At 37.8% G+C, this 22,500-nt stretch overlaps 1 protein-coding gene and 1 pseudogene across 1 annotated transcript; both read right to left on the reverse strand.

Annotated features, from left to right (window-relative positions):
* Nucleotides 1–3,769: 3,769 nt before the first annotated feature.
* LOC140853149 ((S)-8-oxocitronellyl enol synthase ISY1-like) lies at nt 3,770–14,937 on the reverse strand (annotated as a pseudogene).
* On the reverse strand, nt 8,253–22,378 carry LOC105044493 (uncharacterized). Its single transcript, XM_073247948.1, has 4 exons — nt 22,072–22,378; nt 21,632–21,802; nt 21,268–21,472; nt 8,253–8,575 (listed from the first exon to the last, which is right to left on the reverse strand). Exons 1-3 carry the CDS (start codon nt 22,258–22,260, stop codon nt 21,275–21,277), a joined length of 558 nt encoding a protein of 185 aa, XP_073104049.1. The 5' UTR covers nt 22,261–22,378; the 3' UTR covers nt 8,253–8,575; nt 21,268–21,274.
* Nucleotides 22,379–22,500: the final 122 nt, after the last annotated feature.

A 22,500-nucleotide genomic window follows, 5' to 3' on the forward strand; every position in this document is an offset into this window, starting at 1 on the left:
CTAAGATATAATTTGTGATATCCATATGGTGCTGTCCATCCAACAGATTCATCTGAAACAGTAGCTAATATTCTTTTATGTCGGTCTGAAATTATGTCAATCTCCATACAGTCACGTGCCATATAATGGTGCAAATATCATAAAAATCATGATCAACTACTACGACCTCATCTTCATAAATGACAAATGCTAGAGGATAGAAACTTCTATTTCCATCTTTTCTCACAACTATCATGAGAGTACCTTTACATCGGTCGTATAGATGCGTTGCGTTGATACTAATCAATGGGCTACAGAATTGAAAGCCCTGAATGCATAGACCAAATGCCTAAAAAACTCAATGGAACACCTCTATGTTTGTCTCTATTGTAGAAATTTTTGTAAAATCTACCACAGTCTCCTCATTGGCATGACAAACTACAGCTAGTCTAGGATCCAATGTGTTATAAGACTCCGTTCAATATCCAAATAACTCATCTATAATAAGTTATTTAGCTATCCACATCTTTTTGTAAGATACCTCGCACTATCATGTATCACATACATAAGCCTGACAGACTGATATGGATATGGATTCTCTGCTCTAATTGATTCTCTAATGATATCGACAATCATGCATACATCAAGCTGTGGATGATCTCGCATCACATCTATATTCAAGCATGTGAGTGACCTTTTATATACTGTAATCTTCCATCACTGCATCTTGATCCGAAGGAATGCATGGAGATGTCAACTATAAGTATCAGACTGTTTACACACAATGCTCCATTTAAATCTATCCGACTTGATGACTTTGAAAGGACGATGGGTGCGAATGGCATACTGTTTCATGGTGCGTTAGACTTGTTCTTTCAATCTTAATATCATTCTCTTTCTTAACTCTTTATTTTTATCAAAAAATAGATATTCTGGCAATACTCCATAGGATGCAGTCTCATTATCATCGGATGCATCAACTTGTCTAAATTTAGAAACAAGAGGCATCTCGTGTGGTGGGACATCCTCTTCTATACTGGACTCTCCACTATCACTACCATCCAATTCTGCATCATCATCCTCATCTTCATTATCAGTAAGATTAGAATCATCATTAACAGCGGCTTCATTTTCGAATAAAATTGTATCGACTACTGTGGTTTCCAATCCTCCAATCTAGGCATGGCATGCATGTGGTTAATTAAGTGATACAAGATCATTAGCTTCATGCTCCACATGCTCCATGGTAGCTGTCACATAACTAGAACCGGCCCCCGCATCATCAAATGCAGCATTACTCCATTGTTAATACACACTCTTCCCCTACCATGTACTGATGACTATCAGTTATGGATACAGCTAGTCTATCAACCATACATACAAGGGTGCCTCCATACTCATACCCAATTTTATCGATCATTGGAGATGCATCAAGTAGAGATCTCCCCATGCCTAACTGTGTAAGTGGAGTAGATACAAACTGAGATACACTTATATGCCGTTCACCACCATCCGAAACTCTTATTACTGCCAACTTGATAAAAATTTCAACTACTATAAACATCCCTTGTGATGAGATGCCCAAGATGGTATACATTGTCTGATCATCTTTAATATGTACAACCAAATACTGTCCAGCCGTATAAATTAAAAATTTATATATTAGAAAAACTATATATTGATTGGAATTTCATCTAGTGACAGCATAGCAGACCCGCACAAGTTCTTGATATATTACGTTATGGTTTACCATGGCCATTCGAGTCCTTCCACCATCATAATATACAATGTTAGCATCACGATTGATCTTTCTATCCAAATAAAAGATAACAGTGATAAGTTTTGGATCTATTTTTTAAAAATTATTATGAGAACTAATTGCATAAATATACAAATTGTAAGGCACATTTTTTAAAATGAATCCCTAAGTCTGAAATGCATGGAAGATACATTTCAAACTTGAGTCCCTAAGTTTGACAAATAGATCTTCGGTAATGAAGGAATCCAACCCATCTTACTATAGGGAAAGTCCCAATATTGAAATGCTGACCATGGATCCAACCCAAAAACTATAGAACAAGTCCTGAGATTAAGCTCTTAAAATCTCAAGGAACCACACCAAACGAAACCTAATAAACCCTTCCAATCTCCCTCAGGTGCTCTCTTTCCCCATATATCTACCACAAAAAGAATAAATAACAAAAATAACAAGCAAAAAAAAAAAAATAAATACCTTACCTCCTAAAACTCTACTGTAGATGATCGAAGATAGAGAGCCGATTCCCCGCAAGCATGAGAGGGAGAGGGAGAGAGAGAGAGGGAGAGGCTGCCTACACATGCGAGAGGGAGAGGGGGAGAGAGAGACAGAGAAGGAAAGTTGTTGCTCATTTGCACGCACTAGAGAGAGAAGGAAAGCCGACCTGCTTGGCTTCATGCACGAGAGGGAAAGGGACAGGGAGAGAAGGAGAGAAAGAGGGAAAGCCGGTCGCCCATGAGGGATGCACAAGAGGGAGAGGGAGAGGGAGAGGGAGAGGGGTGCACGAGACAGAGAGGGAGAGGGAGAGGGAGAGGGAGATGGGTGCATGAGAGGGAGAGAGAGAGGAAGAGGGAGAGAGGTCTCAGGCTTTAAGGTGGGTTTGGGCTTTGAGGAAATCGCCCTATGGTAGGGCGACTGTGCATGAGAGGAAAAGGGAGACGGAGCGAGGTCTCGAGTGGAAGGGAGGTCTCAGATTTTGAAGTATTTTTGACTTTAATGAAATTATCTTATGGTAGGATGACTCATATAGTTGCCCTACAGTAAAATAACTTATAGAGTCACTTTATAATAGGACGATCTATATAGTCGTCCTAACATAAGATAATTTTTTTGTCCATACATCTGCTCAACCTGGCATTGGATGTACTGAGTCAGCACAGACAGTCACTCTATGATGGGACGATTTTGTTTGGGACAGTACTCTCATAAATAGTTTGGAAACAGCATTATTTTAGTAAAATATTTTAAAATTAACATTATTTTGTTAAAAAATCCTAATTTAGACTACATCTTAAATTTGAGAAATCATTGCTTTTGAGTTTAGGCAATGATCTCATAGACAGTGGCTAGAAAATTACTGTCAAAATCCTTGAACAATGCTTTTGGGCCTTCAAGTAGTGCCTTTTATCCATTGCCTAAGTCTATTTTTATTTTAGTACTTCTAACAGTAAATGAGCATTAATCCCACAGTCTCAAAAATTCTAATTTTTCATAATTTCGCAAGTGTTTTTCTCTCATACTACATATTATGTGCAATCTAAAAATTTTCATAACAAGTATCTGTAAAGCTTCGGGATCCAAATTTTATGCATAATCGTAGCTAGTGCCTTGTGGCCCTTCTTTTAGTACTTCTTGACATCAAAATATTTTATACATAGCCCACCAACGCAAACGTCCAACCCTCAACATGAAATAGAAGTGACACCACGCATGCCTTGCAATTGAGTTTGAACAAGACAACTATAAATTTTATTATTATTATTATTTATATCACCACTCATCAACTTATATCACAGACTTCAAAACCCATCAACTATGTCCCTTTTGAAAAATAAACGAATCAAACAGGAAGATTCACCAGCTATGACACCAATAACACAACCAAGAAGAGCTTTCTATCCGTATTCTTTCATTTTCACAACCACACGATTCATACAACCAAACCATCCATGCCTCTGAAGTAAAGGCAAATGAAGCAAGGGGAATTCATAGATAGCTCTATTAAAGAGGACAAAAGGTGTAACCAAAGCAATATTAAGGAACAATCTTGCAAGCTTGAGTCTCATTTAATCCAAAAATAGAAAGAAGATACGGCGTTTTAGAGTCCTAAAAATCCATGCTCTTTTTTGTTGTTCATGCTATCTAGGTGGTCCTCTACACCGAACACAACATTGACAAACCACCAGCTCCCAACATCCTCCAACTTCATTAGCATGAGCATGTCCTCTGCCATCATGTCTTCCCCCAGTGCTTCTTTCCCTTTCATCACATCCGCCAACTTGAATTGAGCCTCCTTCCCCCAGTATCCGACTCACTCCACTCCAAACGCCTTCGCCAACGATGGCAACAAATTCTTCCAATTCAACACATCTCTGTTGCTATAATTGAAGTCCTCCATTTTGGCATGCGGATCAACCTTCGCCCAAATCTGGTGCTTGGCAATGAAGTTGGGACCGAGACACCTCTCGCCAGCAATGAAGCTGAACCCCTCGTAATCCACCGCATTCCCCAGACACCTCTCGCCAACAAATGGCAACATAGACACACAGCGTCCCCACCAAATTCATGAGGCTGGATGGGGAGAAGCCAAAGATGTTCATCGGGCGGTGGATCAACCACATCACAAGCCCCTTCCTCTTCCCCACCTCTTTGAAGAGAATGTCCTCGAGGTCGTGGTAGAAGTTGGGGCAATCCAACCATGAGGGATCCTCACGGGAAGGGGGCTCGAGTGCTTTCATCCTCAAAAGAACTCAAACAGGCCAAGGTGGTGTTTGAGGCCAGTCGGGAGGCAAATGTGCTGGGGAGTGGGGGTATTCAGGAGGATGCGGTATGGGGTCAAAAAAAAATCCAACGAATACAGGCGCTAATCCACGGAGAGAGCATCCCGGAGAAAAAAAAAATGGTCAACTTTTTCAACAACTTCTTACCAAAAAATCAAAAAAAAAAAAATCAACAATTATCCATCTTCCCGTGCTTCTCCAAATGGATGAATGATTTTTTTATAAATAATATTTATCTATGAAATAAAAAAAAAATCTTATCTACTTAAGAGATAGACAAGTTATTTTTCCATCAGCTGAGAGAATAATCTTTATATTTCATTCCTAGCATACTCCTAATCCTATAATACTAATATAATAATATAATATAATAATAATAATAATTTATAATATTATTTTATATATAATATAATACATTGCTATAATCGAGCAATAATAACTTGATATTTTAGTATAATATATTATTATAAAATATAATATTAAAAAGTAATATTAAAAAATTTGATAGATATCTAAGCCAATGCACCAAAGGCAAATAGTATATGAATCAGAATCCAAAATATGCTCGCATTACCCTCATGGCCCATATCTTTTATATAATGAAAGAGAAAGAGAAATTCTTTGTACACCGCACCTGATGTAGAAAAAATATACCGCTCCATCTGATTGGACCATATAGCCACCGCTTCCAATGTGTATTTAATACCTGCAATTCTTCTTTTTCGTTTAAAATTTTGCATGACGAAAATATCCCTCTTTTTTTGAAAAAATTATAATATTTTGTGGCCATATTATGACATCCTGCACAGAAAGTTATGATATCATAAGAAAGGAAGGGATATTTTTATCATTTAAAAATTTATATATTTTATAAATTTTAAAATGATGAAAATATCCTTCTCTCTTTATGATTTTTGGAAGAAAAATTATGACATCCTATGCAGGAAGTCATAATTTGATCGCAGAATGTCATAATATGGTCATAGAAAATAATTTTTTCAGAAGAGAAGAGATATCTTCGTTATTCAAAATTTCAAACAAAAAAGCAAAACTACAAGCATTAAATACGCATCAAAAAGCGACAGCTACGTGGCCTAATGAAATAGGATGATATATTTTTTCTACATCAAATATGATACACAAAAAATTTCTCTACAATGAAAATGCGCGTATGACAGTCTCCTCGACATCCAATACAGGCATTCCATGGTCAAATCACAAAATATCTTACATGGTGGCTAGGATGTCTGCCACCAGCAAAGAATGAAAATAATAGGCCAATTATGTTAAACTCTTCTAGTATCCTATGAGTAAGACTGAAAATGGACTTGGGCTGGCCCGATGGGCTTTGAGCTGACCCGCCTGCAGGTCGGGCTTCAAGCTAGGCCTAAACAAAATCGGATCAAGTTTGGGCTCAGAAATATAGTCCATTTCATTTTCAGGCCGGACTCGGGCTTATCATTGGCCCAACCTGAGCCCGAACCCAACTACAGCCTGATTGTATTCTTCTACTCCGTCATTCTTCATTTCCTTCGGATGCGGTACATTGTTGGGCTTGCTTCGTCGATAGTGAAGCTCTAGAGGTGGGTCGAAAAAGGTACAACGGATCGAAGAAGAGCACCCAGGGCGACAATTTTTCTCCGAGAGGCTTCGTCAGAAGAGGGATGGCCTCCAGAGCCTCCTTGAGATACTTGATTCTTCTTCTTCACGAGTGGCCGGAGAAAAACAAGGCATCGAGTGGGCTCGAGAGCACCCACCGCTCGATCGGCCCAGAGAGGATGAAACCCCCCCCCATCGAGTGCACCGCCATCGAGAGTTGGAGAGGGATGACGGAGAAGGATCCAGAGCTTCAAAAGATGACAGCCTATGATCGAGCATCGACAGGAGCCTGTGATCGGACGACGACGATGGCGGGGCCATCGTAGACTAGAAGGGGGCGGAGGAGTTGACAGAGAAAAAGGTGCCGGAGAGGGTTTTGAAGGCGATCACGACCGTGGCAGCGGAGAACGAAGTGGAGGGAAAGGAATGGGTGGGCATGGACTTGGGCTGAACAATGCTTGGGCTGGCCCAAAGATCTTCTGGTCGGGCTCAAGTTGGTTTGGGCCAAAATTTTTATATATTCCCTGGCCCAATTCCACCCCTACCTGCGAGGGTAAAAAAAAACTTCTCACATAGTTTCTTAAGCAATAGACTCGAAGTGACAATTAACTTCCCTGAACAAGAGAAATATTTACCTCAAGTATCGAGGATTTGCAAAGTAGGATAGAACTTATTTCCTGCCCAACTACCATTAGATCATTCAACGATCACTTTGAGATCTATGCAGTGGGTCATCCAACGGTAGATGGGTACGAAAGATCCAACCACACTATCTTGCACTCGAGTGAAGGAGGTGCAAAACAGTGGTGACACAACAAGTTATTTAAATCAGAAATTGCGTGCATGTGTAATATGGATATACATTATATATTTATGAAGGTGAATAAGGAGCCTTTTTGCAGTGAGATGTTTTTATATTACTCCTGTAGTCCTAGAAAATAATGAGTTCTTAATTAATATCAAAGGAGTTCAAGGTCCTAGTTTCCATTTTTTTTTTTTAATCTTTTTAAGCTGACGCCCATGAGATGACATTTGGTTGTTCACATCCTTTAACATAATTATTAACAAAACATATGGGAGCGGTTTGTTTACTTTTCTAACTGTCATTCTCATTAGGCAAAAAATAACATGTGTTTATTTAGTTTTTATTTTTAAATTAATAAAAAAGTCTTGGAGCTTAACGTACACTCCTAAACTTTGAGGCTGTTAAATGTACACCTATTCAGTCAGTCTTCTCTCATAAGGACTATGAAATAGGATGGTAGCTATGGGACACAAATTTTATCATCATAGGAAGGGTTATTCGGGCCTGTGACTCGAACAGGTAGTTTGGATTGAAAGCAAACCTAAATCTGATCTAATTTATCAATTTTCTAAACATAAACCAATCAAAAAAACTTGTCTAAGACCAGGATTTTATGAATCCGAACCAACCCTCTCGAACACCATGCAACTCTAATAAAACCCAAACAACGGCTAGGCTGAGACCATGTTGAGGCCAACCAAAACTTAAATTTGTAAATCTAACAATCCCCATCTCATGAGCATGTGGGGTAGGTGGGTTGGAATTGCCCAACCCAAATTGCGCCCCCGATCACATGAAGGTGAAATCATCTTTCCAAGGCTTTCATGCCCAAGTTTCTGAGTTTCACGACTTGTCAGACATTTTTACGCCATTCATGCTTTTCAAATACATATAGCATGTGCAACTTTCTTAGCAAGCATCACACATGACCACCCATTGAGTTAACTATTACACACAGAAGATAATGCCGCTCCATTGGCTCCACCCCAGAGTGCATGAACTATTATATGACTGGTTGCAAAGCAGAGAGGGAAACTAACAAAGTAATTAGCCTTTTCACAAAAACTAGTAACTAGTTGTTCATATTGGTAAAGAATAACCGGTCAAACGAGTACAAAAAGAATGATAGATAGCTCATGAATTTAATCAAATAAATAATAAATTTATACATCATCATCGATCAAACCTTCATGTTAAAACAAAAAAAAAAAAAAAATCTTAGTTTTAATAGTTATTTTAATAACAAACTACTTGTGCATAAAAAACCCTTCATGTAAAAAGGCCCCACTAGTCAATATCAAACTCCTTTCATGGCCATCCAAACTTACATCTATACACATTCAACAGGGAAAAATATATATATATACATATATATCCAAACTACATCAACCTTCAACCTTTAAGGTCATGTTTCTCGTCTCAGACAATCAATTAGCTCGTATTGCTGGCATGCCAGTTCAGCTTAGAAAGCAATATATACACTTGCGATTAAAAGTTCCACCGAATCAGAAACCAAACTCGAGGATTCATTCCGAAGGATAGAGTTGAGTATAACATATATTGAAAAGATGCGACAAAAGACCCCCAGACGTCACGCTTCCAGCAGGAGGCAATTGCATTCACAAAATATGAATCCGCTAATGGTTTCCGTATACCCTGCAAGTTAAAACGAATTATGAAGAAAATAATAAGAGCAAAGAAATATGCTCCTAAAGCAACTGCATTCACAGAATTAAGAGCACATCAGGTGGTTGTTAATGTGCAAAGTACATTCAAATTTAAAAGCTTAGTAACAGACCGTTTGAAGTGACCAATAGCAAAAGTTATATATCCTGTAAACACCGCATTTTGCTGGTGGGAATAAAAATAAAAAAGAACAACTTACAAGCTTTATGGCTATACGTACATCAAAAATGAGGAACACGAGTGAGAAAAATGTTGACAGCCACAAGAATGAAATCGAGAGAAAAATAGCTAAAATAAATTGCAACTCAGATTGTACAAAAAGAATACTGATATATGTTGTAGTCATCCTTCACTCAACTGAGCTCAACTAAAGATACTAATATAGGCTCTCTCTCTCTCTCTCTCTCACACATGCGCATATATATATATATATATATATATATATATATATATATAAAAGCCAGACTAAAATCACATCGATCAAATCTGAACTTAAATCCAATCTGATCAAAACTCTATAATAGAGATCCTACGTCAATAATTCAAGTCGTTGAATGTGATCTATTACCTCAAAATTATTTGTACATAAAAAATCATATAATTTGAAAACCCTTAATCTATGCATCAAGTAGTCAAAAATTGAACAGTCTTAAATAAAATTACATTAAATATATTTTTTGATAGCTTGATGCATAGACTAGGAATTTTTAAATCATATAATTTTTTGCATGCAAGCAGTTTTGAGATAGTAAATCACATCCAATGACTTGGATCATTGACTTATGACCGCTATTGTTCAGTTTTGATCTAACTAGATCAGAGCCTGAATCCAGTCGACCTTACACAAATTTGCCCCATATGGAGCCAAATTAATAATAATTAGAGAGAGAGAGAGAGAAGTAATAATTAGACTCATTCATCAAAAAGAAAAGATGTCCAACTTTGATCCAAAATCATTAGGTAAGTTAAAGGTAAATCAAATTGTCATGTTACAAAAAAAGAGACGAATAATTTCATTTGTTTCTAGCATTATCAACATGCTTGTAACAATGGTTCAAGAACCAAAGTTTGCAAAGATTAACATATCATGATCAAAATATAAGGAACGATCTACATCTGATAAACATAAAACTAATGCAAGGCCAAAGGAGAAACCTAAAATACAAGTGACAGAAAACAATTACATTGTTCATCAATTAATGTGCCTAATTGAGGTAGTGAATAGTGGTTATATATCTGGTGACTTCTTGCCTCCCTTACGATCACAAAAAAGAAAAAGATCAGTGGTTATGGCATAACAATCTATTCCAACATTTTAACTTTAAGAATTGACCATTGTTGTAGGGCATCCACCGACAGGCGAAGGTATTTTACCACTGACATTGTTATAGAAGGTATTGTAGAATCCATTATACTTCAAGGCCTTTTCACCTAGTCTAAGTTCACATCTTTCACCATAAACAAAACCATCACAGGTTAAGAAGTAATACCACATTATCCTTATGCTTGACATAAAGCCAACAAATATTGGTCTTTAGATTCAACCAGTGCCTTCACATGTCCGACCATGTTAGTGGTCCTAACAGCAACCCAACATATAAATCATTTTTCTACACAAATATTCAAATATGCAGGTAAAAAGACCATGGTTCACCGTACTAGACAATATCACCCAGTGACAAGCAGCTCTATACTGCAGAAATCAGATAGCAAACCTAGCAGTAATGGGGATGTAATGAGCATTGGTACCATGAATTAACCTATATCAACACTATAGCAGCAAAGCAGTAGTACAAATACTGAAACCGGTATGGTAAACCACTAAGAAAAATACAATTACCAAGAAACAATCCAGGTTTAGCTCAAACAAATCATCTTCCATATAGGAGCACATCTCATGAGGCTAGAAAACCGAAGTATGGATATTCTTTCTTAAGTAAAAAAAAACTGTACATCAACAAAAACGTATAGAAAGCATGCATTACAAAACTTTGAATATTTGAAATGGAGCACCACAGAAGTCTACTTCTTAAAAAGAGATCTGCCACAAGAAGTTCTTATGCCGGCAATTCAAACAGAATTTTCCTACCAGGCCTGGTCCAGATATAGATTAATGGTTTCATAAATATAGAAATCATCAAGATTCAAGGGAGAATGCGGTTCTGCTTGAAGCATGTGCTTTTCCAAAAGAAAAATAATATTGCTATTTTTCAGTGTCATACTCATTAAACTGCAAAAGAAATTACTTCGAAAAAAAAATAATATAAAAGCAAGTTTCTAGTCAACAAGCTGGATTTTTATCTATTTCTATGAAAGAAATACATAGTTTAATGCTGTCTTAAGAAAGCATAAACCAAGTGATATCATATATGGGATAATATTAGCCAGTTCGGTGGATACAACGGACCAGATCTTTACTTTGATGTGTAAATGCCGAATTCCCATAAACATACAGTACCAATCCCCTCGTATGTTCCCTTGGAGTTGAATCCTTCTCTTATTAGATCGTGTTGAACAAGTTTGTTAAGTGGAGTTGATGTTGTTGAGGAATAATGCTAACAAACACTTAATAACGGCTACCATGAGATGGAAACAGAATGGCCTTTATTATCAATCTGTCACACTGAACAGAAGCTTCTGATGAATAGAGATGTAATTTTTAAATAGAATTCCTAAGCCAAAAGAAAACTGAAGTTGTGGGTAGAACTAGCATTTTATTCATTGTTATGCTATTTCACTGCCTTTTCATTAGTAAATTCGAAGTGCTTAATCCTGAGGAGGACGCGTTTTCACCTAATTAACAATATTTGACAGATAGATGTAGCATGCCAGTGACCCTCAAACAGCAGTTTCTTTTTCTCAGGAAAGAGCATTTTTCTCAGGAAAGAGCAATACAAAAAACTATAAAAAAAATACCTCTCTCTCTCTCTCTCACACACACACAAAAAGCTGAAAATCTAAAGCTGCAGACATCTTCGAATGCTGTATAGTTACTAAGCACAAATTTATATATGGAACTCGAAGCACTATAATGAAAGAATAATGCCCTACAAGCTAATCGCATGGAGATTTGATGGGACATTTCATTATTATCTTCCTGCTCATTTGCATGACATTAGTTATTTTATTTATATGAGGTATTATGTTTTATCATTTGCTACATCATTTTTATATGATTATGATAAACCCCATAGATTAGGACAATGATTTTAGGACTATGATGAGATCATGCCAGTGAGATCTAAAATCTTGATAGTTCCAATCTAAAATATTCGCAGTCGTTGGATCGAGTCGGGGATCGATAACTCCGGTAAGACTGGTACATCCTATGTATGCTCGATAGAGAGGATGGTTGATCTCACAACCACTTGTGTGATGACACTAATACAAGAATGTAGGTGCTCATTAAAGAATAAGTTCACTGAACAGACCCACAGAAGAATATCTGATGGAGCCTTACAGCATGTCGACAGATGATTCTTCAATGGGAGTGGTACATGTGATCCTTTGACCTGAGATCACCATGATACCTTGTGTGCATGGACCCTTATTTTGGTTTATTCACTAGCACACCACTTTGAGTGTGTATGGGATATTTTGAGTATGGCAAAGTGTGCATGGAGGTTGTGAGTGGTCAACAAAGAATCGATCACTCCTTGTAAGAGGAGAGAACATCCTATATGATCTCATAGGATGGTGACTCTGAAAGTCTCTGGCCAGAGCAGGGATGAACAGAAGAAATAATTTTTACTAGTTCATCAACCGAGTCATCATCATCTGATCGAGATACATATGGTTAGGTATTTGGGTTTGACATATTTCCAAACCCATAGCCTTTCCGGGATGTTGTGTGATCGAAGGATTGAATTGCATGGTAACTCATCATGGAAGGATAATTTTGGTATTTTCACCAAATTTCAAATCTTCCAGATAGTCATGATACATTACTAGACGTCAATCTTGACTTGTAGACTCCCCAGAATTAAAAGAATTTAATTCTAAAATCAATTAAGAAGAATCCTAATTAATTGAGACTCTTGAGCTGACCTAATCCAATCGGATTAGAGTTTCGTCGAGAGTTTGGATTCACTGCTGGTTAGATTTGAAATCCAATAAATTACATACAATAGAAATTTGATCTTGATCCAATTAATTTGAATTTATTGTAAATTCAATGGGTTAATTAAATTGCTAGCACATGAATTAACCTAAATTCCCAGTTGGGTTCAGTGCAAAGGTGTTTGTGCTAACCTAGTCTTGTTGCCTTGACCTAATGTGATTGAGTTTGAACCAATTAATTTATTAGTTGGTTTTATTTGATTTTGTGGAAGAGTTCCACATGAAATCAACCTCCTCCGTGTCAAACCACACGCATATTATTAAGTGGCGTCACATTTATTTTTGTATTTAAGAAGGAGAGTCCTTTCTTACTCCTCTTAAAATTATTACATCTTCCACACGTCCCTTATTTTTGTGCGCCATCAGATAGCGCCTTAGGATGTGGGACGTGGAAGAGGAGAGGGAGTCCTTCTCTTGGAAGGAACTCCACGTCAAAAATAAGAAGGGACGCCCCATTTATGGCGTTGAAATGGAGGAGCCATTTATGGCGTTGAAATGGACTCCTCCATTTCAACGTGGACTCTTAAATTCCTTTCTTAATTCTCCATGCGTTTTAATTCTTCGTGTCATCAGATGACACTTAGAATTATGGGCGCAAAAGAGAAGAGTCCTTTTCTTACAAGGAGTTTGAACGCCAATTAGATTGATTTTCCTTTAATGTCTACGTTGAGTTTATGGAAGAGTCCTTATTGGCATGGACTCTTCATATCTCACGTTGATTCCTTTCGCATGCACAATTTGATTGTAAATTAATTTTTCTTAGACAGAGGAAGAGTCCTTCTACTGGTAAACCTCTTTAGAATCCACGCCAACCCATTATATTCCACATTGAAAATTTATTAAGGCATGTAATAATTAAGGGACGCCAAGAGTTGGCGTCCCATGGAGTCGCCCCATGTTTCCTATTTAAAGGGGACTCTACCACCTGTCAACGTGCCATTTTTAGCCAAGGATGGGCGTGGAAATGAGAGGAAATAATGGAAAAATTATGGGGAAAAAACAAGAAAAAAAAGAGAGAAAAATAGAAAGGAAGAGAGAAAAAAAAAATGAGATACTTGTCCTAAAATCAGATTGTTCATATGTTGAATATAAAATCTGATTAGAGTATGGTGAGATACTTTGGAAAAAGATTCCTAAAGTGATCCTAGTGGAGATCATGAAGGCATACAATTTATGGTATATCAAGTTCTTGCGAAGGACCATCGGCAGCGCACTTAGGAAGAAAGCTGCAGCACCATGACGAGTTGGGAAAGACCCTGATCAATCCTGTGTGGATCACCATTGGAGGGCTTCTACTTTGGAATCTCGTGGAGATCTCAAAATCACCAGTTCGTGGTCTTCATGGTGGTATAAGACTTCTGGTCTTCTTATTTGCATGTTTTTGTGATTTGATTGTAATCGTCAAGGGGTTCCTAAGGTTTTTAAGTTTCGATGGTTGTGTTTAAATGTTAAACCTTGTTTTCATTATTGTATGCATGTTAAAAAATTTTGAAATCTATATTCCGCTGCGTCACCGAAACCCAACATATAATACTTCTAATAAGTTAATAAATTATGGAAAAAGAGGGATATACATCAACATATCTAATCTCAGATTGGAGACCTCTTCATACAAGTTTGGAATCAATAAATGTGCACACAATTAAAGAGATTATGACAGAGTACCGCATGAAAATTGTAACAGCAAAAAAGAATAACAATATATGGAGGGAACTAAGCTTGCTTGGCATTTTCACGGTACTCGATCCTCTTAGTACTCCCATTCAAGTTCTCTCAAAATCAGATATACGTGGCATGGTCAGCATGATTAAGTAGGGTTGGAAGTGTGCTTGGGCTGACCCAAGGCCCATTGGACCAACTATGGGCCAGGCTACAAGCTTGGCCCAAGAAGTTTCATGTCAGGTTTGGACTTCAAATTTGAACCCATATATATTTTAGGCCGGGCTCGGGTAGTTCTTCGACCAGGCCCAAGCCTAGGCCCGAATTAAGCCCGCTATAATTAACAGCAATAAACCAAAAAACATGGCCAATGACAGCCCTCCACCCCACCCCCTCCTACCCGAGCCCCCAATTTGACTCGATCCTGCCACCCCTTCACCCGCATCAACCGGATCTCCTTCATCCCAGACACCCCCGTCCCCCGCAATGGCTTCCGCACCAACTTCGATCGCCTCACTGCATCCTAGAAGGAGCTCTCGGACGATGGCGCCCATCTCGTCTTCATCAATGACCCCGCCATGACCAACAAGCACTTTGAGTTCAGCGCCAACTCGCTCTACACCGCCAAGTACTCCCTCCTCACCTTCCTCCCCGATAGCCTCTTCGAACAATTCCACCAGAGGGGGTGGCAGCAGGCAGTGATGATGCTGTGGAAGCTAGTGCCATTATGGCAATGGGGTGGTGGAGGGAAGGTGCAGGAGCTTCGCAGTGGTGAAGTAGTCGGAGGACCTATGGGCAGACTTCCAGCGGTCGATGGCAAAGATGGTGTTGGAGAAGATGTACGAGGTTGGCCCAATCGGTCTCAGCCTGGGCTCGGGCCTGAATTTTTTGCTTAAGCCCGACACAAACCCTCATATTTGCATACTTATTGCTATTATCACTTTCCAAAACTAAAACTTGATGATCCTTTTAATTTTAAGGAGCTAATACATGGTCTTTAAAGGTTGTTTTCCTTTATCCTTGTGGATTAAAAGTTTAGCCCTATTGGGAAGCCGAGAACAAAGAGAGAGAAAGTCTTTTATCAGGTAGTGCTTCCACCAAAGAGACCCTCGTAAATGCAATGAGGACAATTTTTTTGAAAGAAAATGTAATGCAAAAAGAGATATGGTTGTTTGATCGTTGAAATGTTCAGATTCAATTTATACAACCAGAAATTCTGCATATTCAGATAATTTTTCGAGAGTATTTATATCCAAAGCATCATTTCTAGAGGGCCCTATCATTATTTTTTTCCTCAAAAATTTTGCTGCATTTAGTAACAAGACAAGAATACACAACAAATTTATCGGTAATTAATCAACTGCCATAAAGACCATTTAAAATCCAATGTTACACAAATCAAACATGTGAGTGCAAATGAAATAAAAACAATGAAAATATAGACTTAAATGATCACTAAAGAAACAACACAGAAATAAATGTCATCTAAAATACAATTACATCCATCCATATCTCATTTTGAAAAGAGGCATAACATAGAATCCAACTAATGACCATATTTAACTACAATTCCAAAAGGTAAATGACTGCACCACTGATTTTAGAATTTGAAAAATTTTAAAAGGAATTACAAACTAGAACATAAGTTTTAGCTTGTAGGACTAAAACCAATCTTGAAAGGAATAATTAGGCTTGTTCATCAGAAAGAAGAGATGTCCAACTTTGATCCAAGATCATTAGGTAAATTAAAGGTAAATCAAATCGTCATGTTACAAAAAAAAAGAGCCAAGAATTATTTCATTTGTTTCTGGCATTATCATCATGCTTGTCACAATGGTCCAAGAACCCAAGGTTGCAAAGATTAATATTATATCATGATCAAAATATAAGGAACGATCTGCATCAGATAAACATAAAAATAATGTAGAGCTAAAGGAGAAGCCTAAAATATAAGTGACAGAAAACAGTTATATTGTTCATCAATTAATGTGACAAATTGAGGTAGCAATAGTGCTTATATATCCATTGACTTCTCGCCTCCCTTACAATAACAAAAAAAAAAAGATTAGTGGTTATAGCATAACAATCTATTCCAACATTTTAACTTTAAGAATTGACCATTGTAGTAGGACATCTACAGACAAGCAAAGGTATTTTACCACTGACATTGTCATAGAAGGTATTGTAGAACCATTAAACTTCAAGGCCTTTTCACCTAATCTAAGTTCACATTTTTCACAATAAATAAAACCATTACATTGGTTAGTTAAGAAGTAACACCACATTAGCCTTATGCTTGATACAAACCCAACAAACATTGATCTTTAGATTCAACAAGTGCCTTCACATGTTTGACCATGATAGTGGTCCTAACAGCAATCCACTATATCAGTCATTTTTCTACACAAAAATTCAAATAAGCATGTAGAAAGATCATGGTTTGCCGTACTAGACAATATCACCCTGTAACAAGTAGCGGTACAGAAATCAGATAGCAAACCAAGTAGTATTGGGGATGTAATGAGCATCGGTACCATGAATTAACCTATATCAACATTACAGCAGCAAAGTAGCGGTACAAATACCGAAACCAGTATTGTAAACCATTAAAAAAAGAAAAATACAATTACTAAGAAATAATCTGGGTTTAACTCAAAACAAATCATCTTCTATACAGAAGCACATCTCATGAGGCTAGAAGTTGAAGAAGGAAGCCTCCATGCACCCAAAGCAAGAATAAGTTTTCCGGGATCAGTAAACCAAAGCATGGATATGCTTTCTCAAGTAAAAAAAAAAAGGACTGTGCATCAACAAAAACATATAGAAAGCATGTATTAAATTACTGTTTGATGTTTGAAATGGAGCATCGTGGAAGGCTACTTCTTAAAAGGGATCTGCCAAGAAAAGTTCTTATGCCGGCGATTCAAACAGAATTTTCCTGCCAGATCTAGTTTGGATATAGATTAATGGTTTTATAAATATAGAAGTCACCAAGATTCAAGGAAGAGTGGGGTTCTGCCTGAAGCAGATGCTTTTCCAAAAGCAAAATAATATTGCTATTTTTCAGAGTGCCATACTCATTAAACTGCAAAAAGAATTCTCCAAAAATGAAAAAAAAAATAACATGACAGCAAGTTTCCAGCTAACAGGCTGGATTTTTATCTTTTTCTATTAAAGAAATGAATAGTTTTGTGCTGTCTTAAGCAAACATAAACCAAGTGACATCATATATAGGATAATATTAGCCAGTTCGGTGGATGCTAGGGACCAGATCTTTAGTTTGATGTGTTAATGCCAAATTCCCATAAACATACAGTACCAATCCCCTCATATGTTCCCTTGGAGTCAAATCCTTCTCTTATTACATCGTGTTCAACAAGTTTGTCAAGTGGAGTTGATGTTGTTGTCGAGAAATAATGCTAAGAAACACTTGATAAGGGCTACCATGACTTGGAAACAGAATGGCCCTTATTATCAATCTGTTACACTGAACAAAAGCTTCTGATGAATAGCTATGAAATTTTTAAGCAGAATCCCAGGCCCAAAAGAAAAAAACTGAAGTTGTGGGTAGAACTAGCATTTTATTCATTGTTATGGTATTTCACTGCCTTTTCATTAGTAAATTCTAAGTCCTTATTCCTGAAGCACAGGACATGTTTTCACCTAATTAACAATATTTCACATGTAGATGTAGCATGCCAGTGACCCTCAATCACTAGTTTGTTTTTCTCAAGAAAAAGCAATACAAAAAAAAATATAATCAAAATAGTTCTCTCTCTCTCTCTCTCTCTCTCTCTCTCACAAAACTGAAAATCTAAAGCTGCAGACATCTTCGAATGCATGTATAGTTACTAAGCACAAATTTGTATACAGAACTCAAAGCACTATAATACTTCTAATAAGTTAATAAATTATGGAAAAAGGGGGATATACATCAACATATCTAATCTCAGACTGGAGACCTCTTTATACAAGTTTGGAATCAATTAATGTGCACACAAGAGATTATGACAGAGCACTGCTTGAAAATTGTAACAGAAGAAAAGAATAACCATATATGGAGAGAACTAAGCTTGCTTGGCATTTTCATAGTACTCGATCCTCTTAGTACTCCCATTCAAATTCTCTCAAAATCAAATATACATGGCATGGTCAGCATGCTATATTAAGTAGGGCTGGAAGTGGGATCGGACGGGGCTACGGGCTAGGCACAAAAAGTTTTTCAAAGTCGAGTTTGGGCTTCAAATTTGAACCCATATATATTTTGAGCTGGGCTCGGATAGTTCTTCGGCCTAGCCTCAACCTGGGCCCTAAGCTTGCTAAAATTAACAATAATAAACCAAAAAACATGGCCAATGATAGCCCTCCAACCCCCATCCCCCCGGATCCTACCCAAGCCCCCCATCCAACTCGATCCTACCACCCCTTTGCCTACATCGACTGGATCTCCTTCATCCCTGACACCCCCTCCCCCACCATGGCTCCCATGCCAACTCCGATTGACTCACTACATCCCAGAAGCAGCTATTGAATGATGACGCCCACCTCATCTTAGTGCCCCAACATGACCAAAGAGCACTTCGAGTTCGACGGCAACTCCATCCGCACCACCACCCTCACCTTCCTCCCCTGCAACTTTTTTGAACAATTCCGTTGGAGGTGGAGGGGGCAGTAGTAGGCAACATCAATGTTGTAGAGGCTTGTGCCGTGTGGGACAGCAGGCTGGCAGAGGGAAAGCTAAGGAAGATCTTCACAATGGTGAAGTGGTCAGAGGACCTATGAGCAGACTTCCAACGATCCATGGCAAAGATTGTAGTGGAGAAGATGCATAAGGTTGGCCCAATCAAGCTCAAGCCGGGCTCAGACCTAAATTTTTCAAAAAAATTTGGGCTTAAGCACAGCACAAAGCCCCAAAAAAAAATTTCAGACCATGGATCAGGTAGGCGTATTGTCCGAACCAGCTCGACTGATTTCCATCCCTAATATTAAGTCTCACATGTAAATTTTAACTAAACATTAGAAACTTGAGAAGTTTGAAATTAATTCACAAAATCATGTGATCTCACAAAACTACACAATTCATCCAAAATTCTAGCAAAACAAATACCCTACCCACAAAAAGATCCCTTCCAATTCCTAGTGAATATAAATGTTGCTCTAAGAAAATTTTTAAACCATCAATATCAAGTTTCATATGGATTCGCAACTCTTAGCATTTGGTGTATATAATTGATTAAGTCAATGGCACGAGCAACTCTTATAATTTTATAGACTATAAATCCAGACTAAAAAAAACAGCATTTAATCAAAAGACAAGACATTTTGGTGAACATGTTTTTAGCTTTAGTAGTAAGAACCTGGGTAGCATGTTGACAATGGAATTCCTATAATATTGAACCTACTCCCACCTTCGAAGTACTTCCTTACTCCAAAAGTTACTATACCCACTTCCCTGCACCTAGACTTGCAAACAAACCTACACCTAACTCTGCCACAAACCCTAATCTCTCTCTCACAAACATATACATATTTGCACACTTATTGCTGTTATCACTTTCCAAAACTAAAACTTGATGATCCTTTTAATTTTAAGGAGCTAATACATGGTCTTTAAAGGTTGTTTCCCTTTATCCTTATGGATTAAAAGTTTACCTCTATTGGGAAGCCAAGAACAAAGAGAGATACAAAGTCTTTTATCGATAGTGCTTCCCTCAAAAAGACCCTCATAAATGCAATGAGAACAATTTTTTCGAAAGAAAATGCTATGCCAAAGGAGATATGGTTGTTTGATCATTTAAATGTTCAATTTATACAACCAGAAATTCTGCATATTAGGATAACTTTTTAAGAGTATTTATATCCAAAGCATCATTTCTAGAGGGCCCTATCATTACTGTTTTCCTCAAAAAAAAAATTTCACTGCGTTTAGTGAAAAGACAAGAATACACAACAAATTTATAGGGAAGTAATCAACTGCCATAAAGACCATTTAAAATGCAATTTTACACATATCAAATATGTCACTGCAAAAGAAAAAAATAAACAATGAAAATCTATACTCAAATGATCACTGAAGAAACAACATAGAAATAAATGTTATGTAAAATACAATTACATCCATTCATATCTCATTTTGAAAATAGGCATAACACAGAATCCAACTAATTACAATATTAAACTACAATTCCTAAAGGTAAATGATTGCACCGCTGATTTTAATATTTGAAAAATGTTAAGCCTACCCTAAAAGCCGCAAACTTTATCTTGATCAAACCTAATGTCCCATGCATCAACCATATTATCAAACACTACCACCATTCCAACAACAACTAGAAGATGTCCTACCATGCAAGGAAATTACATCCCACACAGTAAACATAGGAAGGGAGCAGAGGTTTAAAAAAAAAAAAGGAGAAAAAAGGTGCACACACAGTGATTAATTAATGTACCATTTACCAGAAAAGAGAATACCCCCCCCCCTTCCTTTTTTGAGCTGGTAAAAACTATTGTAACATTTAATGTAGAAGTCTCATGATCTCTAATAAAGCCCCTACCACAATCCATTATCATAAGTAGACTTAAAATAATACAAGAATCCAAAACAGGCCAGTTACTCCAGCCATCACTGTTTATATACTCAAAATATTGGATGACAGAAAGTATCCTTGAAGCTATTTTCTACTTAGGCATAACATGAGAAGTATAGATAAATCTAAGCATTGATTCTTTCTTCTCCCTTCTTTTTCTCATTTTTGCCACCCAGGAAAGGGTGGGAAAGAACTTAAAACTAGTCTTAATTGACTTTAAAAAGTGAACAACTTACAATAGAATGCACATTAAAAAAATAAAAGCAAATCAAGGTGAAATAAAGTTAAAAAATTCACCTCTAATTCAGTAGTTTGCAGGCTTAAGCCTGCAAAGACTGACCTCCACACCAGTTCGTATCATGTCCTTCACACATGCTTGAAAGACCTTAGGAACACCATCAGCAGCAGCAGCATCCTTGGCTGTAAAGGTTATATAATATATTACACCAGCAACACCCCGCGCGTTTACCCTGACCACCTCCACAAGCTCATAATTTGTTCCCTACAAGAATTTTTTTCCATATGGAAAGAGAAATTAGAGACAAACGAGAAAATTTCTTTCATCTTTTGAGCTTTCAGCTTGGTCATGATGCTCCGTCACATATGTATAGGGAAGTGGATTAAAGGAAACAAAGGGATAGAATTAAAACGAAAAATATACATGATCCTTATTGTACTTCTCAAGTGCCAACTCTGAGAAATCGGCACATTCTCTCCAGTATTCTGCTTCAGGTCCTTCCAAGTCGAACTTGCCCCGTAAAAATGCTACAAGTGCACCCATCATTAAATCACCATCCGAATCCTCTTCCGATTCCCCTTCACAGTCAAAGAGCTGTGGAATAATACGAGGGAACAAGAAAAGAAAAAAAAGGGAAATCGTGAGTATTGAGGAGAAACATTAGCCCTCTGTTTGGTGCGAAGGACGGATAGGAGATGAAGGATGGCTAAGAGAGAGGATGGATGGATCTTCATATGCTTCGTAAAATTAATATGGAGGAGAAGCATACTCGGGATAAGATAAAGGAAACGCTAGGGTTAGGGTTTGGAGAAGCATCGGGTCGGATTAGATTAGATTAAGGTGAAAGGATTTGGATCACGTACACCGTTATCGTAATAATACCGCGTGGCCATGCCACAATCAGAGGAGTCCGTCTTTTCTTGCCCCGATCCTTCGCTCACCGACTTCCGATTTTCCTCGTCTGATCCTTCACTCGTCAATTTCTGCTTTTTCTCCGGTCGTTCCGGAGAAACCCTGTCCATGGGAGGGAGAAGATGTGTGGAGGACGCCATGGGAGGAGGCTGAGAGAGAGATCGAGAGAGGCGACGGGGAGACTATGGTTTCAGAGACCCCTTATCGCTGGTGTGCGTCCGTGCGCGTGCGATGCACGTGAGAGGCGCCCGATAAAATCGGAAGCAGGCCCAGGATGCGTTGTAAGAGCTCTGGATCCAGGCGATTGGTCTGTGCCTAAAGAAAGAGACGGTGCGAGCCAGGTGGCTTTCACGGCACTTGCAACCGGAAGAAACTTACAA

Source organism: Elaeis guineensis, chromosome 13, assembly GCF_000442705.2.
Source record: "Elaeis guineensis isolate ETL-2024a chromosome 13, EG11, whole genome shotgun sequence".
In the NCBI taxonomy this organism is placed as follows: domain Eukaryota; kingdom Viridiplantae; phylum Streptophyta; class Magnoliopsida; order Arecales; family Arecaceae; genus Elaeis; species Elaeis guineensis.